Source organism: Eulemur rufifrons, chromosome 8 (genome assembly GCF_041146395.1).
Source record: "Eulemur rufifrons isolate Redbay chromosome 8, OSU_ERuf_1, whole genome shotgun sequence".
NCBI classification, from domain to species: Eukaryota; Metazoa; Chordata; class Mammalia; order Primates; family Lemuridae; genus Eulemur; species Eulemur rufifrons.
In genome coordinates, this window is record NC_090990.1 from 38,901,519 (window position 1) to 38,924,465 (window position 22,947).

At 37.4% G+C, this 22,947-nt stretch overlaps 1 protein-coding gene across 1 annotated transcript in view; it reads left to right on the forward strand.

Moving 5' to 3' along the window:
• Positions 1–22,947, forward strand: part of ZYG11A (zyg-11 family member A, cell cycle regulator) — a 47,889-nt gene that overhangs the window by 13,830 nt on the left and 11,112 nt on the right. The window contains exons 4-10 of the mRNA XM_069479176.1: positions 9,215–9,355; positions 12,255–12,431; positions 13,508–13,572; positions 14,841–14,940; positions 15,029–15,082; positions 20,348–20,509; positions 20,585–20,629. Coding sequence (XP_069335277.1) covers positions 9,215–9,355; positions 12,255–12,431; positions 13,508–13,572; positions 14,841–14,940; positions 15,029–15,082; positions 20,348–20,509; positions 20,585–20,629 — 744 coding nt within the window. The remainder of the gene's footprint in view (positions 1–9,214; positions 9,356–12,254; positions 12,432–13,507; positions 13,573–14,840; positions 14,941–15,028; positions 15,083–20,347; positions 20,510–20,584; positions 20,630–22,947) is intronic.

The window sequence follows — 22,947 nt, forward strand, 5'->3', positions numbered from 1 at the left end:
TTAGATGGTAGAGCCAGATCTGTACCCAAGTGTTTATGATTCTAAAGCTTTTGTTCTTTACGTCTAATAAGAGCTAAATATAATTGATAAAGCAAGGTGATCAATATGACTCACATTATTTTTGGCCAGGGTATGACAAAAAGCGATTTTAAAAAGAGAACATAAGAGAGAAGTGAGCATTGCCAGAATAAGTTTACAGTTTCTCATTGTGTTTCTTTTCTATCTTTTTGTTTTTTGAGATAGGGTCTCCCTCTGTCACCTAAGCTAAAGTGCAGTGGCCACATCATAGCTTACAGCAACCTTAAACTCCTGGGCTCAAGTAATCCTCCTGCCTCAGCCTTCTGAGTAGCTGGGACTAGAGGCATGCACCACCATGCCTGGCTAATTTTTGCTATTTTCAGTAGAGATATGGTCTTGTTCTTGTTCAGGCTGGTCTCAAACTGACCTCAAGCAATCCTCCTGCCTTGGTCCCCCACAGTGCTAGGATTATAGGCGTGAGCCAGAGCACCCAGTATCATAGTGCTACTTTTGAATATATATTTAAATATGTATGGTCAGGAATATTTCATTGTTTTAAAAAAAACAGTGGTTCTTTATCTTGGTGTTGTACATTGTAATCACTCTGAAAGCTTACAAATACACCAATACCTATGTCCTATCCCTCAAAGATTCTGATTTAATTGGTCTGGAACATGGCCTGAGCATCAGAATTTTAGAAGGTAATTCTAATATGCTGCCAAGGTTCAGTGTCATTGCTTTAGAAGAACCCTTTCTTTATAATCATGCCTCCTGTAGTTCTTCCTAGGGGGAGAGGATAAAGTGATTTGTAGAGTCATTAGTTGTGTTCATATCTTACTCTTTCAATCTGAAAGTAGCAATTGTTTGTATTTTAAAGTCCTTTAATTTTCTGGTATTTCTAACAAGGATGAAAGCCATCAATTACATCCTTGAAATAGAGGTATAAACTGAACTTTTGGATTAAATATGTATAGTAGAGAGTTGTTTTTCAGGAATGTACAGTTAGGCTTATTTCAGATTAATAGCCTTTAATGTCATAATGATTAAAAGACAACAGTGATAACAAAAGATTTTAGTACACTTAACTCTTGGTGTATATACAGTAATATGGGACAAGTGCTGGAATACCTTTTAGGGGGATGAAGCATGTAGTTGAGATACTGTCAAAGCAAGTACACCAAAAGAAAATGAGAGAAGTTTTGTTTCAGTAAGCTTATCTGGTATATAAGTTTAGATCATTTTGAAATTTAAAATTACACATCATATATAGTGTTAGATATCATGGGGAGAGGGGAAACCACAATCTTCCCAGTACTAAGAACCTCTAAAGATCTTCAGCCCAATGTGGAGTGTCAGGTATGGTAAGTTTAAAAGGCATGTTTTAGAAAAACTTTTATTTAATGTGAGTATGTATGTGTCTTTCAAATCAGATGCAAAATATAGTAAGTATTTTTGTTGTTTGAGTTCATCAAAAAATTTGCTTACATGAAGATGGATAAAATAAGTTGGGTGAGGTGGCACACGCCTATAATCCTAGTATTCTGGGAGGCTGAGGTGAGAGGATTGCTTAAGGTCAGGAGTTCGAGACCAGCCTGAGCAAGAGTGAGAACCCATCCCTACTAAAAATAGAAAAATTAGCCAGGTGGTGTGGCTTCCACCTATAGTCCTAGCTAATTGAGGCTGAAGCAGGAGGATCACTTGAGCCCGGGAGGGTGATGTTGCAGTGAGCTATGATGACACCACTGCACTCTACCTGGGGTGACAGTGAGATGAGACTGTCTTAAAAGGATTAGTGAAAATGTTGAAACAAAAATGACTTGTTATTTCTGGCACCCAAAATGAGAATGGAATGGATGATATAGACTTAATGCCTTTAAAATTGATGGAAAGGGCACCATCGGTAAGTAATAAAAACTATGAGGAATTTTCATTTGCTAGGAAATACTTGTTCATCCACTGGTGGAGTATAGCAAGAATCCCTCCTCATGAAGATGGTTTTGTAGTGGCATCTGTGGGAAGCCAAGGAGAGAGAGGTTGATGCAGAAGCTAGCTGGTCATCTTGTTGATATTGCTGCAACTCATCCCTTTAGTTTCTCTTTCAGCTCTTACACCTGGATGATCACCTGGAGTTTTAAATTTGAGAATATATTCATTGTTTGGATTCTTAACGATGTTTAGGTTCTTAGGCAATCAATCTATGTATAGTACTTAAAAAACTTATTTCAAAATAATTTTTGATTTCAAGATCACTAGTTTTAAACATTTTGTCACATTTGTTTTTATATTCTCTCTACATGAGCACACATATACTTTTTTCCTGAGCCATTTGAGAGTAGGTTGCATATATCATGCCCCTTTATCTTGTGATACTTGAGTTTGTATTTCGTAAGAACCAGGATATTCTCCTTCATAACCACTGTAATTTATCATGTTTTAGGAAATTTAACATTGATATAATACTTTTATATAATTTATTATGTATATTCTAATGTTGATTGTCCCAATAATGCCCTTTATAAAATATTTTCCTTTTAGTTCAGGACCATATTGCACTCAGGTGTCATGTCTTATATATATATTAATTTTTTTAAAAAAAATATTGTTTTAGAAACAGGATCTTGCTATGTTGCCCAGGCTAGACTTGAACTCCTGAGCTCGAGCAATCTCCCACCTCAGCCTCCCAAGTATCTGGGACTACAGGTGCATGCCACAGCCCAGCTAATTGTGGTTTTTTATAATTTAATCTGGAAGAGTTTGTTAGTCTTTATTATTTCAGGAAATTATGGGGGTGCAAACATTTTGGTTACATCTTATGACTTTGCCATATCCCAACCATGATTTGAGACGTGCCCTTTCCTCCCCCACAACGCTCACTGCGTCCATTAGTTGTGAGTTTACTCACCCCCAACTTTCCACCCCCAAAGAATATTACTACTGTGTGAGTACCTTGGTGTTGACCAGTCAGTGCCGGTTTGATGGCGAGTACATGTGATGCCCATTCTTCCATTCTTGTGATACCTCACTTTGGAGGATGGGCTCAAGCTCTATCCAGGAAAATGTAGGAGGTGCTAGATCACTGTCGTTTTTTATAATTGAGTAGTATTCCATTGTATACATATACCATATTTTATTAATCCAGTCATGGATTGATGGGCACTTGGGTTGTTTCCACATCCTTGCAATAGTGAATTGTGCTACCATAAACATTTGAGTGCAGATGTCTTTATTATAGAATGACTTTTGTTCCTTTGGGTAGATGCCTAATAGTGCTGTTGCTGTATCAAATGGTAGTTCTACTTGTAGCTTTTTGAAGTATCTCCAAATTCTTTTCCACAGAGGTTGCACTAATTTGCAGTCCCACCAGCAGTGTTAGAGTGTTCCTTTCTCTCCACATCCTCGCCAGCATTTGTTGCTTTGGGATTTTTTGATAAAGGCCAATCTTCCTGGAGTTGGGTAATATCTCATTGTGATTTTGATTTGCATTTCCCTAATGATTAGAGATGTTGAGCATTTTTTTTATATGTTTGCTAGCCATTATTCTGTCTTCTTTTGAAAAGTTTCTGTTCATGTCCTTTGCCCATTTATTAATAGGGTTGTTTTATTTTTTTCTGGTTGATTTTTTTTTGAAGTTTGTTAGCTTTTATTTGTCGTTTTGTGGCATTGATATTTTTTGAAGAATACAAATCAACTTTGTTTTGTTGTCTTTTTTTGGAAGAATATTCCTCCTATTTGGTTTGTCTCATGTTTTCTTATAATTAGATTCAGGTTCTTCATCCCTATCAGGAATAACATATAAGGAATGTTACATCCTTATCAGGGTTTCACATCCAGAGGCACACAATAGCCCTCATTAGTGATGTTAGTTTTCATCACGTGGTCAAAGTATTGTCCATTTTTCTCTACTATAAGGATAATATTTTTCCTTTTGCAGCTAATAACCAATACATAAGTTATATAAGATATTTGAAGAGTGGGCAAATAATCTTGCTTCTTATCAAACTTCTGGATATACATTTAGTATCCATTGATGATTCTTGCCTGAACCAATATATATATATATATTTTTTTTTTCTTGAATCAGTCTTTTTTTTTTTTTTTTTTTTTTTGAGACAGAGTCTTGCTCTGTTTCCCGGGCTAGAGTGCCATGGCGTCAGCCTAGCTCACAGCAACCTCAAACTCCTGGGCTTAAGCAATCCTTCTGCCTCAGCCTCTCGAGTAGCTGGGACTACAGGCATGTGCCACCATGCCCAGCTAATTTTTTCTATTTTTAGTTGTTTGGCTAATTTCTTTCTATTTTTAGTAGAGACGGGTCTTACTCTTGCTCAGGCTGGTCTCGAACTCCTGAGCCCAAGCAATCCTCCCACCTCGACTTCCCAGAGTGCTAGGATTACAGGCGTGAGCCACCGCACCCGGCCTTCCCATTCTTTTTCATCCCCAGGTAGGTGTCTCTACCTGAAGTTCATATTCCCATTCTTTTTCTTTCTTTTAACAGCTTTATATTAATAGCACTCTTACATGTATATATCATAATATATCCAGCCAATCTCCTATGCATATGCAAATAATGGTGCAATGAATAACCTTGTCCATATATATTTTGATATTATTGGAGGTGAATCTGGGATTACTGGTTAAAGGGTGAAAACACACATAATTTTGTTAGATATTGTAAAATATACATCCCTCGAGCCTGTACCGTTTATGTCCACCAGCAATGTTTGATAGTGCTTGTTTTCCTATGATCTTGTCACAGAATGTATTTTTTCTTTTTTTTTCTTTTTTTTCAACATTTTTTTTTTTTTGAGACAGAGTCTGGCTCTGTTGCCCGGGCTAGAGTGCCGTGGCGTCAGCCTAGCTCACAGCAACCTCAAACTCCTGGGCTCAAGCGATCCTCCTGCCTCAGCCTCCCGAGTAGCTAGAACTACAGGCATGCACCACCATGCCCGGCTAATTTTTCTATATATACTTTTAGATGTCCATATAATTTCTTTCTATTTTTAGTAGAGACGGGGGTCTCGCTGTACCTCAGGCTGGTCTCGAACTCCTGAGCTCAAATGATCCACCTGCTGCAGCCTCCCAGAGTGCTAGGATTACAGGTGTGAGCCACCACGCCCGGCCACAGAATGTATTATTGAACTTTTGAATTTTTGCTAAGCTATGGGGGGAAAATAATAACCTCATGTATTATCTTTCTGTTGCAGTATACTTCATATAACAAAATTCACCACTGAAAAGTGTACATTCTGGTTTTTAGTATATTTACTATGTTCTGCCACTATCTAGTTCCAGAACATTTTCATCACTCCACAAAGAAACCCCATACTTTTTAGCAATTAGTTCCAATTCCTCCCTCCCCTCAATCCCTGGCAGCTGTTAATCTACTTTCTATCTCTATGGATTTGCCTATTCTGTACATTTCATGTAAACAAATCCTATGTGACCCTTTGTAACTGGCTTTTTGTACTTAGTATAATGTTTTCAAGGTTCATTTCATCTATCTTATAGCATGTAACTGTGCTTCATTCCTTCTTACGGCTGAACAATATTCCATTCTATGGATATACCATATTTTGTTGATCCGTCATCTGACAGACATTTGGGTTTGTGTTTTTTGGCTATTATGAATAATGCTGTTATGAAGATTTGTGTACGAGTTCTCGTCTGAACGTAGGTTTTCAGTTCTCTTGGGTGTGTACCTAGGAGTGGAATTGCTGGATCATATGGTAATTCTGTGTTTAACCTCTTTAGAAACTGCCAAACTTTTTCAAAGTGGCTATACCATTTTACATTCCCACCAGCAGGGTACTAGGGTTTCAGTTTCTCCATATCTTTGCCAACTTGTTGTCAAATTTTTTAATTATTGCCAAATTGGTATGAAGATGGTACCTCATTCTGGTTTGGATTTGCATTTCACCATCTTACCATGTGCTTATTGACTATTTGTATATCTTTGGAAAAAAGTCTGTTTAGATCTTTTGCCTGTTTTATAATTAGATTTTCTTTATGTATTTTGGATATCCTGTCTTTATCAGATATATGATAATACATATATTTTTCCCATTCCTATACATATTTTCATTTAATTTTCACTTTCTTGGTAATTTCTCTTGACTGAAAGTTTTAAATTTTAATGAAGTGTAATTTATGTATTTTTTTCTTGTGCTTTTATTGTCATTTAGAAGACTGTTACCTAATCAAATGTCATGAAGATTTATACTCGTGTTTCTTTCTTTTGATCCATTTTGAGTCAATTTTTGTGTATGGTGTGATGTAGGAATCCAACTACATTGCTTTGCATGTGGCTATCTAGTTGTCTCAGCCTGGTTTGTTGAAAAGATACTCTACCCCCATTGAGTGGTTTTGGCACAACTAATTGACTTGTGCAGTGGCGTGTGCCTGTAGTGCAGCTACTTGGGAGGCAGAGGTGGGAGGATTGCTTAAGCCCAGGAGTTTGAATCCAGCCTGGGCAACATTGCAAGCCCCCATCTCTTAAAAAAAATTAACTGACCTTAAATGTGTGGGCTTATCTTTGGTTTTTAAATCCTATTCCATTTGTCTATATGTCTGTCCTTACACCAGCACCACCCATAGTAGTCCTAACTTCTCTTTATGAGTAAAGTTGAACATTTTTTCGTGATCTGAAGTGCCATTATTGCTATGTATGTGTTAATCTCATATCTTTTGCCCATTTTTCTATGGAGGATTATTATAGAGTTTTCTTCCATATTTGAAATTTCTTTATGGTATAGATGTTCTCCCTTTTTTTGCAATACAGATTACAAATACAGGCAGTTCCCCGGGTTACGGGCACCCAGACTTACGGCGTTCCATATTTATGAACAGGCTTCTACGTTTATAATTAAATAATTAAATTGATAATTTGGGAACTAGTTCCCACACATGTAAACAAACCCACATGGCATAAGTGGTTCCTTGGCACCACATCTTGACACTAGCAGCTAGTCTCATTGTTCATATGGTAGCTTACGCACAGCATCACTTTTGTCTTTTTTATTTGATTTTGTGAGTCTGTGTTTACCTTTATGACCATGCCTCCAAAGTGAAAGTCCACTGCAAGTCCAGGTGAGCCTGCAGCAATGAGAAAGGTGTGACTGTCATGCAAATGAAAGTAGAAAGGCCAGATGCCATAATTCGTTGGGACAGCGGTAGGCTTCAGTCACTACTGGAGCGATTAGAAAGGATAAAGTGAAAATAATGGAGCATGGGAAAGGCAGTGCTGCAGTGAAGTCATCAATTACTACTAAGCATGATAGTGGATTAATTATTGAAATGGAAAGGTTATTGACTTGGTTAGAAGATTAAAATAAGCATAACATGAGCAACAAAATATTAGAAATTTAAATGGCAATTACATTTAAAATACCATCAAAATATGAAATATCTATAGATCAGTCTTAGTCTAACAAAATATGTGCAAATTTTTGTACACCAAAATATTGCTGAGAGAAAGATCTAAATAAATGCAGAGAAATACTAGATTCAAGAATCAGGAGACTAGCTGGGTGTGGTGACTCACGCCTGTAATACTAGCACTTTGGGAGGCTGAAGTGGGAGAATCACTTGAGGCCAGGAGTTCGAGACCAGTCTGGGTGACACAAGTCCTTGTCTCTATTAAAAAGAAAAAAAATTTTTTTTTAAAATTCTGTGTTGTCTTTCTGCTTTGCTTACTGGTGTTTTGCCATGCAAAATTTTTATGTTTACAAAGACCAACTTGTAAGTCTTTTACTACATTTGGAGTTTGAGTTATAGTTAAAAAGAGGAAATCACCTAGTTTTAATATTTGTATGATTTCGTTTTTTACAAAATATCTGATCCATTTGGAATTTATTCTTGTATATGATACAAGGAATTGATCTGATTTTTGCCATTTATTTTTTTAAAAGGTTATCCAGATAGTCAACACCATTTTTTTAAAAAAATCATACCTTTGGTCTAGTAATTTGAGATATCATCTATATCATATATGTAATTAGGTCTTTTCTTTGTCTTTCTTCCATTTTGACACTCACTTTTAAATCCTTTTTACTTCCTTCTGTTTTAAACTTTTCTTTCTCTTGTTTCCTGCCTTTCTTCCTCTTACTAAATTTTCATTCAAATCTATTTTCCCTTTAGCACCTTGTACTTAGTCTTCATGTTTGATGTGGTTTTATATTTTTCTTTCTTCCTGAATTTAATAAAATCCTGTTTCACCTTTTTGATGTTTGTGCTATTTTTTCATTTTCCAAAATTCTTATTGAGAATATTCCATTTTAAGTGCTCTTACAATTTTCCTTTTCATTGGTGTATGGTAAGAATTTGTCTCAGCTAATACTTGCATTTTCTGGTTTCTTATGATTGCTTTATATGGACTTGGTTTGAATCTTTATGTTTCTTGGCATTTAATTGACAGGGTTCCTAAATTTAAAAGCACTCTCCTGTCAATTTGGTAAAGTGAGATTTCTTCAATAGATGATGTTATTGGTAATGGTAGGGTGGAGAAGGGGTTGTTTTCATTTTGCAGGATCCTTAATTCTACCTCTTCCCCTTATTTTTTTCCTTTTCCTTCACTACCCAGGAATGTTGAAAACTGGATTATGTCTAGTTTTATTTAAATTCCTTGTTGATTGATTTCATGGTTTGGAGAGAGGATATATATGTATAGGGGAGTGAAGGGTTGGGAGTAGGAGGGATTCAGAATCAGGAGGCTACCATTATCCTTTAGATCTGAAGTATATGCATATATATATAGACTTCTTGGAATGTAGTCATTAGTAGCAAGGAAGAATTAATAATACTACTAAAAAAAAAGTCAACTCTTTTTTTTTTATTTTTATTTTGTGGCCTTTTTTCTTACTATCTTATGTGAGTATTGAGAAAACATACATTCATCATTGGTTGTTTAAAAATTTACATGTTACGTTCAGTGGAGGTCTTAACTGTAATATATTTGTAGGGAGATGGTTTTTGATTCTGACTCCACCACTTAATTGCTTTCTTATTATTAAGCAGCACAGTTCCCTTCTCCTGACCCATGTGTAAAAATGAGGTTGATCATAGCATTTATCTATTAGAATTATGATTAAATGATAACTTTGTCAAGTATCTGGAACACTTCATTGAACATCTGTTATTATTGAGGCCCCAAAAAGTCTGTGCTCGAAGATGATTGGGGAAACCTGACATCTTTGTTTTTCAGGTTGCTGGAGGAGCCAATATGAATCAGATTACAGAAGCACTGAGCAGATACAGGAACAGGTCATGTTTTATGAAGGAAGCCCTTTACAAGCTCTTTACAGAGACATTTTCAGTGCAAGTAACCATGCCTGCTATTTTAAAGGTAATTGCAGAAAGACAGTTTTTGTTACTACTACTTAAGTTGGTTCTATTAAAACATGTTCACTAAACACACCGAATACAATAACGTATATGCGTTATTCTATAGTGAGTCAAGTGCCCTCGTAGAGAAAAGAAAATGATGTTAAGCTTAGCTGCCAAATTGTCTCACTTTGCGCATCTGGATTTATGTGGAATCATTTTAAATGAAATAATTTTTTAAATTTGGTTTAAATAAGGGAATAATAGAGCACTGCACTATTTTGTCTAAAACAGGACCTACTAATCTATTAACATGAATTCACTTTGCCCTAGAAGTTTTTTCTTACTCGTTTATTCATTTATGTGTTCACTCTTGAAAATCATAACATCTATCTGATTTTCTGAAAGAAAGTAAGCCTAGAACAAAATAAAAACAATTGAAGATGGCCAAATCTGCCATTTAAAGTATTTTGTAAATAAAATAAAGTTACTATTATTGATCCTTTTTTTTTTTTTTTTTGAGACAGAGTCTCACTCTGTTGCCTAGGCTAGGGTGAGTGCCGTGGCGTCAGCCTAGCTCACAGCAACCTCAAACTCCTGGGCTCAAGCGATCCTACTGCCTCAGCCTCCCGAGTAGCTGGGACTACAGGCATGTGCCACCATGCCCGGCTAATTTTTTCTATATATATATTTTAGTTGGCCAGATAATTTCTTTCTATTTTTTTAGTAGAGATGGGGTCTCGCTCTTGCTCAGGCTGGTCTTGAACTCCTGACCTCGAGCGATCCACCCACCTCGGCCTCCCACAGTGCGAGGATTATAGGCATGAGCCACCGCGCCCGGCCACTATTATTGAGATAGCCAAACTTAACTATGGTTTAGGGAAGGATGAGTTTAAGTGTAATTGAAAGTATTAAGTGGTTTGGGAAAGAAAATTGCAGTTACTTATTTTTCTTTTATACATGTGTTTATTTGAAAATTGTAATTATTTAGAATTAAGTGAAACACGAAAGTGAAGGGTCTTAAGAAAAACCTTGTCTTTATTGTTTGTAATTCTTTGCAGTTCATTTAAAATATGGCTGTTTCTGCAGCATGGGGGATTAAATTTAGTCACAACTTAAAAGCAATACTGTATAAAGAAAAAATCTGGGCCTTTGTTTTCCATCTGTATTGAGATTGAATTAGATGTTCTAAAAGTCCTTTTCGTTAACTAAGATTCTCTGATTTTTGTGAAAAAATCAGATTTCTAAATTGCAGATGATTGCAATCTAATCAAACCCAAAGTGCAGTTTAGCAAGGTACAAAAAAAGTCATTTTCCATAGCAGAAGTATATGCCAGGTCTGTTTCTAGGCTTCATAAGTTCATGCAGCTGTCAAAGTTAAGGGGGTCTGGTCTCTTAACATCATGGTTTATGTAGTATCAGTAGATTCATCTCTGAGATGATTATCTCTATTTGATAGAGGAAACATGTTCCTGAATGTTAGTGCAGGTGGGATCTAAGCTTAGAACAATGCCCTTATTTTACATTTGTGTTCTAGGTCTTCCACAGTCTGGCTTTAAATTCCTTTTTTTTTTTTTTTTTTCCTGAGGCAGAGTCTCACTCTGTCACTCCTGTAGAGTGCAGTGGCATCATTGTAGCTCGCTGGAACCTCAAACTCCTGGGCTCAAGTGATCCTTCTGCCTCAGCCTCCCGAGTAGGTGGAACTACAGGTGTACACTGCAGCACCCAGCTAATTTTTCTGTTTTTAGTATAGATGGGGTCTCGTTCTTGCTCAGGCTGGTCTTAAACTCCTGAGCTCAAGCAGTCCTCCCACCTCGGCCTCCCAGAGTGCTGGGATTACAGGTACCTGCCTGGCCTAAATTACCTTTCTAATGTTTTGTGTTATCACTTTTCAAATTCTCCTCTGTTGTGGATTCGTCCCATCCTCTTGTCCACTTTGTCATTTTCCTTATCATACTTCCCTTCCGTGGGAATACCCTCTCCATTTTGCCCCTACTTCTCTCTCTCTTTTGGCCCTATTTCTCTCTCTTTCTGTCTAATCCTATCTGAGACCCTGCCTAGATGTGCTTTCGGCATGAAGCTTTTTGATTATCTACCGGAAGGGATCACTCCCTCGATAACTGCATCAGAAACCACTTTATTTGTACCTCTTTTAGGTTGCCTTTTTTTTTCTTTTTTTTTTTCTTTTTTTGGTTGAGACAGAGTCTCACTTTGTTGCCCAGGCTAGAGTGAGTGCCGTGGCGTCAGCTTAGCTCACAGCAACCTCAGACTCCTCGGCTTAAGTGATCCTACTGCCTCAGCCTCCCGAGTAGCTGGGACTACAGGCATGCGCCACTATGCCCGGCTAATTTTTTCTATATAGATTTTTAGTTGTCTGTATAATGTCTTTCTATTTTTTAGTAGAGACGGGGTCTCGCTCTTGCTCAGGCTGGTCTCGAACTCCTGACCTCAAGCGATCCACCCGCCTCGGCCTCCCAGAGTGCTAGGATTACAGGCGTGAGCCACCGCGCCCGGCCTTGCCTTTTTTTTTCAATTTTATGTTTTGGCATTCCTCACAGTGTTACTTGCTTACATACCCTATTTCTCTTAGAAGGCTTTCTGCTAATGAATAAATCTGAATCATGTTGTATCCACTGCAATGCCTATCACAATAGATGATTATGAAATTAATTTCATAGATAAGGAAATAGAGGTCCAGAGAGGGGAAGTGACTTGCCCAAAGTTAGACAGCTATAGTTAGTGACTGCATTTGGATTAGAAGGTATTGTTGCAATACCTTGATGTCCTAAAGAATAAATGCTAATAATAGGGAAAATCTGTTACTGTCTCAATGAGGAAATGTTTTGGCCAACCAAAATACATAAGACCGTATAAAGAATGTGAATGTTGTCATATGCCACTAAAAACAAGTTCATCTTCAGCTTGTGGCTGTAGGAATGAGGAATCATCCATTGGATTTGCCAGTACAGTTCACGGCCAGTGCTTGCGCTCTGAACTTAACACGCCAAGGCCTGGCCAGGGGGATGCCTGTTCGTCTATTGTCAGAGGTCACCTGTCTACTTTTCAAGGCTCTGAAAAACTTCCCCCATTACCAGCAGGTAATTTGAATTGAATATTCGTTTGTGCTCTTTTAACTTCAGGATAAATATATGAAAAATATGTATTATTTAATTCTGATTTTCCCTCCTGTTAGAGAAAGAGAATGAGTTTGCATTTGTTACAGAAAAAATAGTAAATATGGATAAGCAATGATGTTAACATTTTTTAAATCTCTCATAAACTAGTTATCCAGAAACATCTATTAACACTTCAGTATATCCTTTTAGGCTTAAAAATCTTGACTTCTACCTCACCCCATACATGAAAGTGAAGTTTGACTAGATGATAGATCTAAATATAAAAGCTAACACAATAAAAATTTTGTAAGAAAACAGAAAATATTTATGACCTCAGGGTAAGCAAAAATATCTTAGGATACAAAAAGCACACATCATGAAAGGAAAAAATGCAAGTTCATCAAAATTAAAAATTTTTTCTCTCACACACTTACACATGTGCACATACATATACAAACATTAAGAAAAATACTGTTTGGCACAAAAAGGAATGAAGTACTGATATATGCCACATGAACCTCAAAAACACATGCTGAGCAAAGTAAGCGAGACATGAAAAAACAGATAGTATATGATTCCATTTATGTGAAACCTTAAAAAAACTAATCTATAATGACTAATTTCTGGGACTGGGGTTTGCAAGGTCAGGATTGACTGGAAGGGGTCATAGTGGAGCTCTTTGGGATGATAGAAGTATTTTTATCTTGATCAAGGTGGTGGTTGCACGGGTGTATGAATTTGTCAAATCTAGTTCAAATGTGTACTTAAAATGGGAGTTGATTTTTTAAAAATACAGTTAGGAAGGTAGTTTTCGCCACTCATTTAAAAAAAATTCATATTTTACCTTCTCTTGAAAGTTCCTGCTCAACTCAGTCTTCATTCCTGAATAGCCACCATCAGTTATATAATATTATTAAATAAAAAACTTGAAGAGGGCCAGGTACTCAGTGAGCTCTCAATAAGAAAAGTTCATTGGTAGGACCTTCCAAATGTTTAGAACCTTTGTTTAGAATGGAGTGTGAAATTTGTTCAAACTATTTTTCTTTATTCTCTAAAAGTTACAGAAGAATTGTCTTCTCTCCTTAACCAATTCCAGGATTCTTGTGGATGTTCCATTTGACAGGCAAGTATAAAACTTGGTCATCTGATGGGGGTGTTGACCAGTGTTGCTCTGAGCAATGTTGGCTTTTGATTATTGAACACAAGGGCCTGGTTAAGGCTGGAATAAGGTGTTTTGGGAGAAGGCTCTATTGAGCCTCTTCCACAGAGAGGTGATTAGAAGTACCTGCTTGCAAATGTTATCTCCTAAAGCGATTCCAATACAGGGCAGTGGGTAAAAAACATAGGCTCTGGAGAGTCAAGCACACTTGGACTGAAGTTCTAGACCTTCCATTATCTTTGCTTGTAAGTTTCTTCATTTGTCAGTGTTTGTGCCTAGTTTAAGGAAGAACAGGCTATTCTAAAGAACATTAGTCATTGTTTTCATTACATAATTATTACTTTATTATTTAATAATAATTTTTAAAAATCATCATCATCATAGATATACCAGAGGGATTCCTCTTGAGGCCTTTGTAATCTTCCAGATTAGTGAGTTTACAAATATATAATAGTTGACTGTGTGTGGTGGCTCATGTCTGTAATCCTAGCACTTTGGGAGGCCAAGCTGGGAGGATTGCTTGAGGCCAGGAGTTTGAGACTAACCTGATCAAGAGCAAGGCCCCGTCTCACAGGAAAAATAGAATAATTAGCTGGGCGTGGTGTTGCACACCTGCAGTCCCAGCTACTCAGGAGACTGAGTCAGGAGGATCGCTTGAGCCCAAGAGTTTGAGGTTGCAGTGACCTACAGTGATGCCACTGCACTCTAGCCCAGGCAAGAGTGAGACTATGTCTCAAAAAAAATCCAAAAACAAAAATATTTATGATATCTGATGCAAAGAACAGAAAAATGAGGCACAAGCTGACATGAGCAAAGCCTCTGATTTGTGGGTACAGAGTTATTGGCTAAGCCACTTTCTAACCAAGTGATTTGTTTGCTGCAGAATTTTAGGTCTACAATTCAGTTTATAAATTACTACCTCTGTGGGGGCTCCCTTTCTTTTTCAGATCCATGATAGTAGAAAGTGAATGATAAGGTTTTTTGCTTGGATTTCTTTCTCCAAATCTTGTGCATTTTGCTCACATTCTTATTTGTCTACTCTCCTGTTCCCCTCCTGATCTTCTCCTGTCTTTGCCAAACGCTCTTGGTTTTCACAGCTGAGGCTTTAGAAGTCCAAGACTATCTTTGTTACAGGATTAGATGGGGAAAGCTAAGTGATTTCTGTCCTCCGCCCAAATCTATAGTTTCACAAACTTTATTTAATTGTGAGAAAAATAAATACTGCTTTTCAGGTTTGATGCAGCCAAGTTTGTTATGAGATGGCTCTGTAAGCATGAAAACCCCAAAATGCAAACAATGGCAGTGAGCATCACCTCTATTTTAGCCCTGCAGGTATGTGATTGCTTAAAGGCAAGATATCTGTCTCCCTAGTTTTTATAGAGTTCAAATATTTCACATTAGGCTTTCTGTTTGCTTCTAGCTCTCACCTGAGCAAACTGTACAACTGAAAGAAGAGCTCTTTGTGGCAGTTAAGGTAGGTTGATTGTCACTTTTTTTGTGCCTGGGAAAAAACAGCCTACAAAGTATCTGTTGTGGACTGGGCTCTGCCTGATTGTCACTTTTATAACTCTTTTGTTGTTGTTGTTGTTAAGTAAATTTATGACCATAGTTTAAAAAAAGTCATTCTAAAAGGACTAAATGAGATATCTGTAAAACATGCTCTCCATAAGAAACTTTCTACTCTTTTTTTTTGAGACAGAATCTCACTCTGTTGCCCAGGCTAGAGTGAGTGCCGTGGCGTCAGCCTAGCTCATAGCAACCTCAAACTCCTGAGCTCAAGCAATCCTACTGCCTCAGCCTTCCGAGTAGCTGGGACTAGAGGCATGCGCCACCATGCCCGGCTAATTTTTTCTATATATATATATATATATATATGTATATGTATGTTTATTTATTTATTTTTTTTTAGCTGTCCAAATCATTTCTTTCTGTTTTTAGTAGAGACGGGGTCTCGCTCTTGCTCAGGCTGGTCTCCAACTCCTGACCTGGAACGATCCTCCCAGCTCGGCCTCCCAGAGTGCTAGGATTATAGGCGTGAGCCACCATGCCTGGCCAGAAACTTTCTACTCTTAACAGCTACTTCTTTTGGAATTTACCTTCACATTTCTAAATATAATAAGATGCAGTTTCTTGATTTAACAGTTTTAGGTGTTATCAATTGGTTTTGCTGCTGTGGTAAAGAAGTATGTAGTTCTACATATTTCTACAAATTACATCCTCTTCCAGTCCCCAGCCAACGTATATCACAATTTTTAATAAATTGGTAATCAGTATTTACATTATAATCATGCTAATTGCTCATTAAAAGTTTACATAGTTTTATTTTGTACTTATTTTAGTTGACATTTGAGCCATCTTTTTTTTAAAGAGTCATTTATGTTTCCTGTAAACTGTCTATTCATGGCCTTTTGCATATTTTCTTTTGGGTGTTTGGCTTTTTTCCTACTTTATAGGATTTTCTTTAATACATTAAGGAAACAAGCCTTTGACCAAGATATTAGATGCATATATTTTTTTTTTAAAGAAGAGAGGGGGTCTCACTCTTGCTCAGGCTGCTCTCAAACTCCTGAGCTCAAGTGATCCTCCCGCCTCGGCCTCCCAGAGTGCTAGGATTACAGGTGTGAGCCACCATACGCAGCCAATTTTTTATTTTTATGTGGTTGAATCTATTCTTTTATGCCTTGGGGATCGATGGCACCCTTGTAAACTATTTCCCTCCTTCATGAACTGGTCTTAAAAATTCCTCGTATATGTTTTTAATCTATGTTTTCCTTTTTATTTAACATGTAAATATTTATTTGGAATTTTTTTTGAGATATAGAAGTCTTTTTTTTTTTTTTTTGAGACAGAGTCTTGCTCTGTTGCCTAGGCTAGAGTGCACTGGTATCATCATAGCTCACTGCAACCTCCAGCTTCTGGGCTCAAGAGATCCTCCTGCCTCAGCCTCCCTAGTAGCTGGGACCACAGGGGTGCACCACCATACTGGGCTAATTTTTCTATTTTTTTTTTTATAAAGATGGGGTCTCTGTGCTTGGTCAGGCTAATCTCAAACTTCTGACCTTAAGCGATCCTCCTGCCTCTGCCTTCCAGAGTGTTAGGATTATAGGCGTGAGCCACTACACCTGGCTGTAGGTTTTTATCGTTTCTTCTTGATGTATTTCCACTTGCCTCTGCACCATTATGAATAATTTGTTTTCTCTGCAGTTTTGTGGTGCCACCTGTATCATATTAAATTGTCCCATATATTTGCATCTATTTCTGGCCTTTATTCTGTTCCATTAATTTGTATGTCTATTTACTAACTTTATAAATGCTTTAATGTTTAAGGTCTGTCTTCAAGTTTCTTTCAGTTATTGTTATCTGCTTTTTCTATGTAGACATCTGTTTTTTCTATGTAGAATTGGCTTGTCTATTTCTAAGGAAAAAAATCTCATTTTCTTTGGGATTATGTTAAATTTATAGATTGGTGTACAAAAATTTATATCCTGTGATACTGATTTTTCCCCTAACTGAGAACAGGTTATGTTATTCCATTTATTCAAGTCTTTTATGTGCCCCAGAAGTATGTGGAAGTTTTCTTCATGTTGATATTGTATACTTCTTACATTTATTCCAAGGCTTTTACCTTTTGCACTGCTGTTACAAGGGGAATTTTATGAGTATTTAATATCCAGCCATTAGGTTTATTTTGTTCTATTAATCTGTGTATCTGTTTACAATAGAGATAAAAATCTAGAGTGATTTTGGATGTCTTAGTTACAGAGATGCTTGAAAATGTCAAGATGACAGTTTTGTTATATGGAGTGCAGCTGAGAGGAGTGGTCAGGGCCAGAGAAATAATCTGAGTCATCAGTTCTGATATTGGATGGGAAAATTTAGAATGCAGACTGTATAATATATAAAGAAAAGAAAAGGGCTGAAATTTTAGGAAGAATCTACATAGGTGCAAGCATACATAGTTTTAGTGTGCTTTGCTTTATTGCGCTTCATAGATAATTGTAATTTTTACAAATTGAAGATTTGTGGCAACCCTTTTTGGAGCAAGTCTACTGGTGCCATTTTTCTAATAGTATGTGCTCACTTTATGTTTCTGCCACATTTTGGTAATTCTGGCAGTATTTTAAACTTTTTTATTATTATATCTATTATGGTGATTGGTGATCTTTGATGATATTATAATTGTTTTTGGTTGCCACAAACTGTGCCCGTAGAAGATAGCAAACTTATTGATAAATGTTGTGTATGTTCTGACTGCTCCACCTACCAGCCATTCCCCCATCTCTCTTCCTCTCCTGGGGCTTCCCTATTCCCTGAGACACAACAATATTGAAATTAGTCCAGTTTAATATCCCTACAATGGTGTTTAAGTGTTCAAGTGAAAAGAATAGTCTCTCACTTTAAATCAAAAGCTAGAAATGATTGAATTTAGTGAAGAAGGCATGTCGGTAGCCCAGACAGGCTGAAAGCTAGGCCTGTTGCACCAGTTAGCCAAGTTGTGAATGCAAAGGAAAAGTTATTCAAAGAAATTAAAACAGGTATCTGTCATAGTAGTAATAGCTTATAGTTATAGTATTTTGAGTAGTATTCAGATAAAGTGTGTAAAGCATCTTACCATGGGCCTGGCCACAGTCACTACTTTCCAGGTCAGCCTTGCTTCCTCCTTTGCATTGCTCATTTATTTATTCATCTTATTGGCTGCCTAGGTGAGTATCCTATCTGCCACTCTTCTCCTCTTGACTCTGTCTCTCTCTCTAATTTTTTTTTTTTTAAAGAAACAGGGTCTCTGTCACCCAAGCTAAAGTACATTAGTATGATGATAGCACACTGTAACCTTGAACTCCTTGGTCTCAAGCCACCCTCCTGCCTCAGAGTTCCAAGTAGCTAGGATTACAGGTGCATGCCACCATGCCCAGCTAATTTTTCCATTTTTTTTAATAGAGATAGAGTCTTGCTCTTGTTCAGGCTAGTCTTAAGCTGCCTGGCCTCAAGTGATCTTTCCACCAATGCCTCCCAAAGTGCTGGGATTACAGGTGTGTGAGCCACCGCACCTGGCTAGTGATGAACTTTCTTGACACGTTCTCTCCTGATTGGGCAAAATATTTGAGGTGGTTAACAGACAAATGATGATTTGTTTGGTGCTGTTATATTTTATGTATCTTTTCATTAGGTGATTAAAGTGAAAATAATTGTCTTTCTCCTTTCACATGCTTGAAAGTCTACTATGCTTGAAAGAAATCATAAATAGTAGCTTAGCTTGTGTCTGGAAATTTTCTTTCTTTCTTTTTTTTTTTTTTTTTTTTTTGAGGCAGAGTCCCACTCTGTCACCGTGGCTAGAGCGCCGTGGCATCAGCCTAACTCACAGCACCCTGAAACTCCTGGGCTCAAGCAAGCCTCTTGCCTCAGCCTCCCAAGTAGCTGGGACTACAGGCATGCGCCACCATGCCCGGCTAATTTTTTCTATATATTTTTAGATGTCCAGCTAATTTCTTTCTATTTTTTAGTAGAAACAGGGTCTCGCTCTTGCTCAGGCTGGTCTCGAACTCCTGACCTTGAGTGATCCTCCTGCCTCGGCCTCCCAAAGTGCTAGGATTACAGGCATGAGCCACCGCACTCAGCCCTGGAAATTTTCTGATCTAAAATGGTACATTGAAATTCATTAAAACGAGACAAAGGTTTCCTCAAGATGTAAGGTTATATGGTTATAACACTGGCCTTATGTTCTATCCCTATGGATCTGCTCAGTGGCCTAGAACAGCAGACTTTTTCTTGCCCCAAACTTTGCCAGGCATGTGCTTCTTCCCACCCACGAACACTATTCCTGCATGTGCCCATTTCTTACCTGGCTGGCCTGTCCTCTTTTTCTTCTGGCCTCAGTTTACATATTACCTTTGTATAGAGGTTTCCTTCTCCCACCCTTTTTAAAGTCAATTCTTAGGCTTTTATGTGTTTCTGTCAGAGCTTTTACCAGCACTTAAAATTCTTTAATTTAGTTGAGAAAAACCAACTTTTTCTTTTTGTCTGCCTCTCCTACCTGAATGAATGTCTCACTTACAGAAAAGGTTTTGACTAAGCATTCTGAATAAATAAAGAGTGGAATAGCTAATATGTACTGGATTGTGAACTTTATTACCAAGTGCCAAAACTTGGACTAAGTGCTCATTAAGCTTTAATTTTTTGTTTTTATCATTTAATCCTCATAAAGACTTTAAGAGAGGCTGGGTGTGGTGGCCCACGCCTGTATTCCTAGCACTCCGGGAGGCCAAGGCAGGAGGATCCCTTGAGCTCAGGAGTTTGAAACTAGTCTGAGCAAGAGTGAGACCCCATCTCTACTAAAAATAGAAAAAAATTAGCCGGGCGTGGTGGCATGCACGTGTAGTCCCAGCTACTTGGAAGGCTGAGGCAGAAGGATCGCTTGAGCCCAAGAGTTTGAGGTTGCAGTAAGCTATTATGAAGCCACTACACTCTAGCCCAGGCGATAGAGCAAGACTCTGTCTCACCAAAAAAAAAAAAAAAAAAAAGAAAGAAACAACATGCACACACACACACACACACACACACACACAAAAACTTTAAGAGGTAGGTGTAATTTATTTTTAGAAAGAAAATAGATCACAAAGCTATTAAGTGGTAGAACTTGGGTTTAGAGCCCAGGTTTGATTCTCAAGCTGTTTTTACTTTCCTTATACTAGAATTGAATTAGTCATTAGCACATCTAACTCCCTATCTCTTTTGTTTTTAGGAACTTCTAGCAATAGTAAAACAAAAGACTACTGACAATTTAGATGATGTCACCCTCTTGTTTACTTTGAAAGCACTTTGGAATCTTACAGATGAGTCTCCAGATGCCTGCAAGCACTTTGTTGAAAATCAAGGATTGGCAGTCTTCACACAAGTCTTGGAGGTGGGAAGACAGGATTGAGTTTATATGTAAAGTTCTTTTCTTCATGATAAAGTAACCTGTATGTTCTTTTGACAGACTTTTTCAGAGTCAGCAATACAAAGCAAAGTACTTGGTCTTTTGGTAAGGTGAATTGTTCTGAATTAATTTTAATTACTTCTTAAAAATACTAACATTTTGGTAGTACCTACTATATGCTAGGCACTGTTGTAAGCAATTTACATGAATAAACTCATGTAATCTTCACATCCCTGTAAAGTAAATACCACTGGTTTCTATATTGGTTATCTATTGCTGTGAACAAGCTGTAGCTTAGTGGCTTAAAACAATAGCTATTTTTATTATGAAGCTATGGGTTAGCAATTTGAGCTCTGCTCAGCTCAGCTGTACAGTTCTGCTGGTCTCATGTGTGGTCACGCATTTAGCTGCAGTCATCTGGTGGCTTGAGTGGGGCTGGCTAGTTGAAAATGAGCTGACTCTTGTGTCTGCCAGTTGGTGCTGGTTGTTGGCTGGCCCTGTGTCTCCATGTGCTTCTTCACATGGCAGTCACAGGACAACAATAGAGAGTGGGTCCTACTGTCCAGTGCTTTTTAAGCCTCTGCTTATGTCACCTTTGTACTTCATATCTGTTTGGATGGTGCAGATTATGTGGTTAAGCCCAGATTAAAGGCAATGGCCATCCCTTGATGGGAGGAGCAGCAAAGTCACATTGCTAAAGGGTTAGGAAAAACTGTGTTATGTCTGTACCACACACTGTTATCCACATTTCGTAGGTAAAGAATCTGAGGCTCAGAAGTGCCATTTATCTGGTCACCTAGGTAGTAAGAGGCAGATTCAAAATTCAAGCTCAGGCAGTCTAGTTCTAGACACTCTGATATTAACCATTTTATTATACTTTACCAAGGCAGTCAATTTTTAGAAGTTTTTTTGTTTATACCTCTGTACTGCCTCTCAGTCAGGATATTCAATAATTGAGAAATTTCTTTGTTTCCCAAAGATAACAGTGAAGATTTTCAAAAAGTACTGAAGACATATTATAAGCATCTGCAGTTTGCCATGCCCTGTGCAATGGGAGGCAGACAGATGTATGAAATATATCAAGGTGATGATGCTTGTAACTTTGGGGAGGTGGTGTTAGATATGTACAAATAGGGTTGACTGTGGTGCTAGGAGAGAGGCACAAAGTCCATTGGGAGCCTTTGGTTCTAGATCATGAACTCCCCGTAGGCCAGGATTGTGCCTTATCCTTTTACTATACTTTGCCTGTATAGGACTCAGAACAGAGTAAATGTGAAAGTCTTCACAGGGAGGAATAAATGATTAATACTGGAAATCTGAAGGTACAGAAAAGTAGAAAGAAGAGACAAAGGAAGTAGAGGATAAAGGTCATTTTGGGCTAGGGAAGGTGAGAAAATGTGTAATCATTTCAGGGACACTGTAAAACAGAATAGTTGGAATTTTGGGAGAAGATGGGAAGGAGAAAAACAATGGGAATTAATGCCAGAAAACTGGATCAAAGCCTCATATATCCTGTACAATGCTAAATATCCCAGTAGCAGACCTAAAATATCTTCCTTTTTTTTTTTTTTCTTTTTTTGAGACAGAGTCTTGCTCTGTCACCTCAGGTAGAGTGCAGTGGTGTCATAGCTCACTGCAACCTCAAACTCCCAGGCTCCAGTGATCCTTGTGCCTCAGCCTCCTAAGTAGCTGGGAGTATAGGTGCATGCCACTGTACCCGGCTAATTTTTCTCTGTTTAGTAAAGATGGGATCTTGCTCTTGCTCAGTCTGGTCTTGAAGTCCTAAGTTCAAGCAGTCCTCCCACCTTGGCTTCCCAGAGAGGTAAGATTAACAGGCATGAGCCACTGCGCCTGGCCTACTTTTTTCTTTCTTTCTTTCTTTTTCTTTTTTCTTTCTTTCTTTCTTTTTTTTTCTTTCTTTCTTTTTTCTTTCTTTCTTTTTTCTTTCTTTTTTTCCTTTCTTTTCTTTCTTTTTTCTTTCTTTTTCTTTCTTTTTTCTTTCTTTCTTTTTTTTCTATCTTTTTCTTTTTTCCTTTCTTTTTTTCTCTCTTTGTCTTTCTTTTCTTTTTTCTTTTTTTCTTTCTTTCTTTTTTCCTTTCTTTTCTTTCTTTTTTCTTTCTTTCTTTTCTTTCTTTTTTTATTTCTTTTTTCTTTCTTTCTTTCTTTTCTATCTTTTTCTTTTTTCCTTTCTTTTTTTCTCTCTTTCTTTGTCTTTCTTTTCTTTTTTCTTTTTTTTCTTTCTTTTTTTATTTTTCTTTTTTTTTTCTTTTTTTTTTTTTCTTTTTTTTTTTGAGAATCTCTCAGAATGCTGAATGTTTACAAGAAAAAACTTGAGGCTCAACTGAGGTGCTCCTCTCAGTAATGCTGAGGATGCTGTCATCTTGTTTCTCCTTGTTTGGGGCTAACATCTGATAAACTTAACA